Source organism: Sinocyclocheilus anshuiensis, unplaced genomic scaffold (assembly GCF_001515605.1).
Source record: "Sinocyclocheilus anshuiensis isolate Anshui unplaced genomic scaffold, SAMN03320099.WGS_v1.1 scaffold145, whole genome shotgun sequence".
Classification (NCBI taxonomy): Eukaryota; Metazoa; Chordata; class Actinopteri; order Cypriniformes; family Cyprinidae; genus Sinocyclocheilus; species Sinocyclocheilus anshuiensis.
In genome coordinates this window covers 470345-477738 of record NW_015537973.1, presented here as the reverse complement: position 1 = coordinate 477738, position 7394 = coordinate 470345, and the positions used below count along the sequence as shown (strand labels likewise).

At 36.2% G+C, this 7394-nt stretch overlaps 1 protein-coding gene across 6 annotated transcripts in view; it reads right to left on the bottom strand.

Moving 5' to 3' along the window:
- Positions 1 to 7394, bottom strand: part of LOC107670743 (serine/threonine-protein kinase DCLK2-like) — a 62476-nt gene that overhangs the window by 28745 nt on the left and 26337 nt on the right. For all 6 annotated transcript variants that reach the window (XR_001632118.1, XM_016463506.1, XM_016463471.1 and 3 more), the window contains exon 3: positions 5334 to 5463. Coding sequence is in view for 5 of the 6 variants with exons in the window: in XM_016463506.1 (XP_016318992.1) it covers positions 5334 to 5463 (130 nt within the window). In the remaining variant the exon portion in view is untranslated. The remainder of the gene's footprint in view (positions 1 to 5333; positions 5464 to 7394) is intronic.

The following is a 7394-nucleotide window of genomic DNA, read 5'->3' as shown; positions in this document are numbered from 1 at the left end:
TAACATATATCATCACATTTTTATATTAGTGCTACCAGTATTACACCATTAATATTCTAACTTATTTGTAACATTTGAACTTTTGATTTAGTGCAATATTTTGTACTGCCATTAGGGAAAGGTTGCATAAAAATGCAACCTTTTTATTCTGACAGTGTATGATTTCTATTAACATTACAGAATAGAACATGATCAATATTATCTTTCAACGTTCAATTTAAATAATTGTAATTGCACAAACTATGTAGGCTACAATTTCAATTTGTTTATTGTGAAATAACTCAAACATTTATGTTTTTTTTTCTGTCCTCTGATAAGCATTGTTCAGGGCTGCCATTCCCAAAAGCTTTAATGCTTTCTTATGATACTTTTGGGAAACGCAGCCCTGTTTGAATGCACTGTCAGAATTGAGTGAACGCTCTCTGTGATAGATTAGGTCTGTCTTGCAACATTTGCGTATCTTCAGATGAGCAGGAAAATAGTTCTATCCTACACAATTACTCGCTAACAAAGGTTATTCGTCCAATTCAATGCATATTGTACGCATTATTATTATTATTATTATTATTTTTGTTAAATAAATAAAACCACTGGTAAATAAAACGCACCTTAGTATCGATATTTTTTGTTTGAGTATCGATACTTTCGATACTCGCGTCAGTATCGATATATCGATACTTCGGATCGATACGCCCATCCCTACCCTAGCGTTTTCCGACGCAGCTCGAGTTCCTGAAGAGGAACTTCCCATAATTTACGATAATTTCAGAATTTTGTGGCACTTTAAATGATGGTCGTTGTAAATCATAGGTCTTCTATACTCATTGATCTAGTTGTGGATCCTACGTCTACTGTCATGATTGTGAGGAGAACGTGAACGTGGTGTTACATGTCTTCCATCTCATCTCACGTTATGTCTTCTCGGCCAATCTTTGTGGAGAATGACTCTCTCTCACGACCTCTCTCAAAGCTGAGGTCGATAGTTTAGCAATATAGCACGTTTGACTCGTGTACAATAATTTTCTTCCAAATACAATCATTTTGAGCTTAGTGTGATACTTGGATATTTACAATCTGGCAACACTGAAGAAAACATTCTGGTTAATTCTAAGGGTCAAAGAGAATGTAGAAATGATGAAGTAACTGGTGCAAAAAACCTTGACTAATATTATGATAAACCTTCAGGGAATAAAATGTCTTTTAAATGTCTTTACTGTCACTTTTGATAAATTTAAGTTGTCCTTGCTAAAATAACAGTATTAATTTCTTTTAAAAAATCCTACTGACCCTAACTAACTTCTGTATGTAAATGTATACATTTTGTAATTTAAGCATGTGCCACCATTATTTAATTTTCTGAAAACAGACACAGACAGGACAGACAGGAACATACATGGATACACATACCAAAGCATGCTTGTATCAGGGCTAATACAGATGCCTCTTAGTAAATGAGTGGTATCTGCTCACATACTTGTTCCAAATTCACATGTGCCAAGAGTGTGAAGCTTTCCGCAGAGGCGTAATCAAATTGTCTAGTACTCAAGGCCTATGAAAGCACACCATCTTTCTAATGAGAGCAGTGGGTGCAGAACTTTAGTAATGAATGACTCATCCTGTACAGCAGCTACTGGGCCCGATCTGTCCTGTCGATTACACGCCACTTGCTAATGACGCCGAGCAGTGATAAATTAGCTGATGAGTACCAGATCGTGGAGTGATGAAGATAAAACAAGCCGAATGCCATTATTAAAATGCCATTACTGCCCAGCTAATCTGTTTCATGGAGCTTAATTTGAGCATTTAACAGCAGAACCTGAGAGAGAACGTGTAATGAGTTCTTTAGTTACAGAAGATGTAGATTTGTGGTGGGCTTGCATTTTAAGGACACTCCACTTCTGCTGCGGAAAGAAAAGGTTGAGCAGTAAATACTGTCAGACTCTGTTCCGTGTTTTGTGGTTGTTTTGCTCCTCATGTGCCTTCCTTTCCCATGTTTAATTTGTCCCAGGTGTTTCCCATGATGTTTCATTGCTCCCAGGTGTGTCTCGTCATCCCCTCCTCCTGTGTGTGTGTATAAAAAGTGTTCCCAGTCCGTAGTTCTCTGTCCGCTGTTAAACGTCTTCCTGAGTTCGTCTCCCTGGGTTCCTGTAAATAAAGTCTTGGTAAAGTATTCTCCAGTGTCTCCTTGTTCCTCGTGTGTGTGCACCGTGACACAGACGCAAACTTACCGTTTCTTTATATTTTTGGAAAAGTCCTACTTAACTTAAGTGGGGCAGCGAAGAAGAACTAGGACAAAATGCCAAGCAGATGAACTAAATTCACACAGCTATGAATCAAGTTATCAAGTGTTTGTGTGGTAAATGCTACTAAAACTGGAGGCGTTTCAGCAAAGCAGGATGAAAATTATAGGCAAAGTTAAATGATTTTATTTGAAAGTCACAGCTGCAGATCATCTTCACTTCCCCACCTGCATTATCATGTTCACTAGTACACAAACTACACAATGCACAATGGTGAGGAACTGCTCATAACAAGGTCACTTCCTCTGACATTTGTGTTCATTCTGGAACATGAATTAATTTTTGCAGCCTAGTGAATGAATGTGAATGAATGAGTCCATTATAGAAAAGATACTATTAAAATACTATCACTTCTTTTTCTGAAGGTGACAACTGTGTGGTGTTTTTTGCGCAGATAATAAGATAGTAGTATTGGTAAGTTTATATTAAAGCTGATGACAATTTTAACTAGCATTTACTTTTACTATCAATGCTAAAAACGTTTGCTCCTAATTTTTTATGGAAACTGTAATAGATTTATTTTCAGGATTCTTTGATGCATATAAAGTTAAAAAGAACAGCATTTATTTAAAATAGAAATATTTTGTAACATTATAAATGTCTTTACTTTCACTTTTGATCAAATTAATGCATCCTTGCTGAACAAAAGTATTCATTTCTTTACGAAAAACTGACCCCACACATTTAGTAGTGTGTTAATTATAATGCAAACAAATATATACAAACAAATCTAAATCTCCTGTAAATGTAAAATTCTAAGCTATTAAACAGAAAACACTGAAACAAAAAGCAGGCCTGCAAAATTAATTGAATAAATGATCAAGATTATGATTATGACTGCTGCATGAATACAATGGCAAATCAGAGGCCTTTAAAATAGCTTAAAGGTCTATTAATGACAACCGGCTTTAGTAGATTAGATCAGTGATTATAAAAAGAAGTGTTCTAGTGTTGTCACAATCCTTACTTTGACTAATCCTTACTTTGACTAACAGCTTATTGTTATGCTGAAAACTGCTGTCAATTTTCGGAGGCATTTTCTTTTATTGGAATTTTTTCCTGCTCCCGTTTTCAGGACATACAGTAATCAGCTCGCTGGTTGTACTTATACAATTAGATAAATGCTTATTTTTATTATGAAGACAATAACTTTTATTGGCCAAAGCAGATGATTGGCTGATACACTGATGTATCACTAATTAATATAACCAATACAATAACAGACCATGGCTAAAAATGTGATAAGCCAAATAAACTTAATATTTAATAATTTGTTTCAAATGCATTTAAAACAGTCATGTATCTATATCTGTGCATGGTGTGTTCCTAGATGCGTAGTGAAGGGATACAAATATATTATTAGAGTTTAATATGAGAGACATTGGGTTGAAATGAAGTTAGTGTTTAGCTGAGCCTACCGGTTATAAAGGCTGTGGAAGCCTTACCACTGTGATCCAACACAAAATCGTCCTGCGCGTAACGGTACTTCTCAGGCCCGCACGCGATGAACACGTCATCGTCCCCAAAAAAATCTTGCAAACATGTAATCTGGACAGAGAGAGGAAGGGGTGGGGGAAGAGAAAAAGAGAGAAACACTGTTTGAGAAATGAATGGAAGTAACCATGTGACTGATGAACTGATAAAGCGTGTAGTAGTTCACAATACTGCACTGCAGAATATCTAGACCAGGAGTTTGAAATACCAATAGCTGGACTCAGACTGCAGACTGTTTGCACATTTATTTTCACAAATGTATTTAAACATAATAACATCTAAATGGAACTGTAGGTACTACACTCTTATTGATAGCTAAAACCATGGTTGTAGAATTTTATCAATGAGATGTACTTTCAGCAGATTTATGTGGGTGCAGATTCCGTGTCGGCCTACCAATAGCTAAAAACATTTTAATTTTAATACTGAGTCAGATCACCTTGAATACAGCAAGAAAATGGAAAACATACCAAAAAGGATGGATTTAAGTTGTATTTCAATATTGTTCTACATGGAGAAAAATACCTGGGAAGGCCAAACATGGTCTTTTAGATGCTGATGCACTGAAATGAATTTTTTACTGAAACCAAAATTAAAGCTTTCATTTTGCTGAAAACCAAAATGTTTATTTAACGGGATAGTTCACCCAAAAATGAAAAACCTGTCATTAATTACTCACCCTCATGTCGTTCCAAACCTGTAAGACCTTCGTTCATCTTCGGAACACAAATTAAGATATTTGTGATCAAATCTGAGAGCTCTCTGACCCTGCATAGACAGCAAGGATCCTGACACGATCAAGGTCCAGAAAGCTAGTAAGGACATCGTTACAATAATCCATGTGACATCAGTGGTTCAACCTGTAAATGTAAAATTCTAAGCTATTAAACAGAAAACACTGAAACAAAAAGCAGGCCTGCAAAATTAATTGAATAAATGATCAAGATTATGATTATGACTGCTGCATGAATACAATGGCAAATCAGAGGCCTTTAAAATAGCTTAAAGGTCTATTAATGACAACCGGCTTTAGTAGATTAGATCAGTGATTATAAAAAGAAGTGTTCTAGTGTTGTCACAATCCTTACTTTGACTAATCCTTACTTTGACTAACAGCTTATTGTTATGCTGAAAACTGCTGTCAATTTTCGGAGGCATTTTCTTTTATTGGAATTTTTTCCTGCTCCCGTTTTCAGGACATACAGTAATCAGCTCGCTGGTTGTACTTATACAATTAGATAAATGCTTATTTTTATTATGAAGACAATAACTTTTATTGGCCAAAGCAGATGATTGGCTGATACACTGATGTATCACTAATTAATATAACCAATACAATAACAGACCATGGCTAAAAATGTGATAAGCCAAATAAACTTAATATTTAATAATTTGTTTCAAATGCATTTAAAACAGTCATGTATCTATATCTGTGCATGGTGTGTTCCTAGATGCGTAGTGAAGGGATACAAATATATTATTAGAGTTTAATATGAGAGACATTGGGTTGAAATGAAGTTAGTGTTTAGCTGAGCCTACCGGTTATAAAGGCTGTGGAAGCCTTACCACTGTGATCCAACACAAAATCGTCCTGCGCGTAACGGTACTTCTCAGGCCCGCACGCGATGAACACGTCATCGTCCCCAAAAAAATCTTGCAAACATGTAATCTGGACAGAGAGAGGAAGGGGTGGGGGAAGAGAAAAAGAGAGAAACACTGTTTGAGAAATGAATGGAAGTAACCATGTGACTGATGAACTGATAAAGCGTGTAGTAGTTCACAATACTGCACTGCAGAATATCTAGACCAGGAGTTTGAAATACCAATAGCTGGACTCAGACTGCAGACTGTTTGCACATTTATTTTCACAAATGTATTTAAACATAATAACATCCTGTAGGTACTGTAGGTACTACACTCTTATTGATAGCTAAAACCATGGTTGTAGAATTTTATCAATGAGAAGCAGATTTAGCAGATTTATGTGGGTGCAGATTCCGTGTCGGCCTACCAATAGCTAAAAACATTTTAATTTTAATACTGAGTCAGATCACCTTGAATACAGCAAGAAAATGGAAAACATACCAAAAAGGATGGATTTAAGTTGTATTTCAATATTGTTCTACATGGAGAAAAATACCTGGGAAGGCCAAACATGGTCTTTTAGATGCTGATGCACTGAAATGAATTTTTTACTGAAACCAAAATTAAAGCTTTCATTTTGCTGAAAACCAAAATGTTTATTTAACGGGATAGTTCACCCAAAAATGAAAAACCTGTCATTAATTACTCACCCTCATGTCGTTCCAAACCTGTAAGACCTTCGTTCATCTTCGGAACACAAATTAAGATATTTGTGATCAAATCTGAGAGCTCTCTGACCCTGCATAGACAGCAAGGATCCTGACACGATCAAGGTCCAGAAAGCTAGTAAGGACATCGTTACAATAATCCATGTGACATCAGTGGTTCAACCGTAATTTTACGAAGCTACGAGAATACTTTTTGTGCGCAAAGAAAACAAAAATAAAAACTTTTTTCAACAATTCGTCTCCTCCACGTCACCCTGGCACCATTTTGGAGAGTATCACATACGAAAACAACGTATGCAACATATGTATGCAGATACATTGTTTGCGCTTTGATCTGAACGTAAACAACATATCCGCATACATACGTTGTTTACGTATGTGATACTCTCCAAAATGGTGCCAGGGTGATGCAGAGGAGAGGAAATGTTGAAAAAAGTTGTTATTTTAGTTTTCTTTGCTCACAAAAGGTATTCTCGTAGCTTTGTAAAATTACGGTTGAACCACTGATGTCACATGGATTATTGTAACGATGTACTTACTACCCTTCTGGACCTTGATCGTGTTAGGATTCTTGCTGTCTATGGGAGGGTCAGAGAGCTCTCGGAATTCATCAAAAATATCTTAATGTGTGTTCCGAAGATGAACGAAGGTCTTACAGGTTTGGAACAACATTAGGGTGAGTAATTAATGACAGAATTTTCATTTTTGGGTGAACTATCCCTTTAATAATCAGTCAGTCAATCAATCAATCAATCAATCAATCAATCAATAATCGTTTTAATCCATGCTGCTGCTGAAATTGATTTAGATATGGGATCTGTTATTCCATATTATTACACGGCTCTGTGGAAAATTCAGTTCTGATTGGTCAGTCACCACATTCCGAGGTATGTCATTTCCCGATAACAACTGGTAAAAACTAATAACACAGGCTCATCCGGATAACGGAAGTCGGTGCTATTTGCTTGCTGGTAACATTTTTTGTTCATGGAAGCTTTGCGTTTGGTTGGCTAATAAAATATTAAAACTTAAATCAATATTCTCTGTACAAAAAATTTAATTATGTAATCCTGGTATCGCAGACTTGGGGCCCTATCATACACCAGGCGCAATGCGGCGCAAGTGTTTTTTGCTAGTTTCAGCCCGACACAGTTGCCGTTTTCACATCCTGCACCACGTTGTTGCAATGAAAAAGATTATTATTGTGTAGGCTACATAAATATAAAACTGCCTACATGTCATAATGGATATTCATTGCATGTATCAGAATTAGGCTACCTATTTGCTC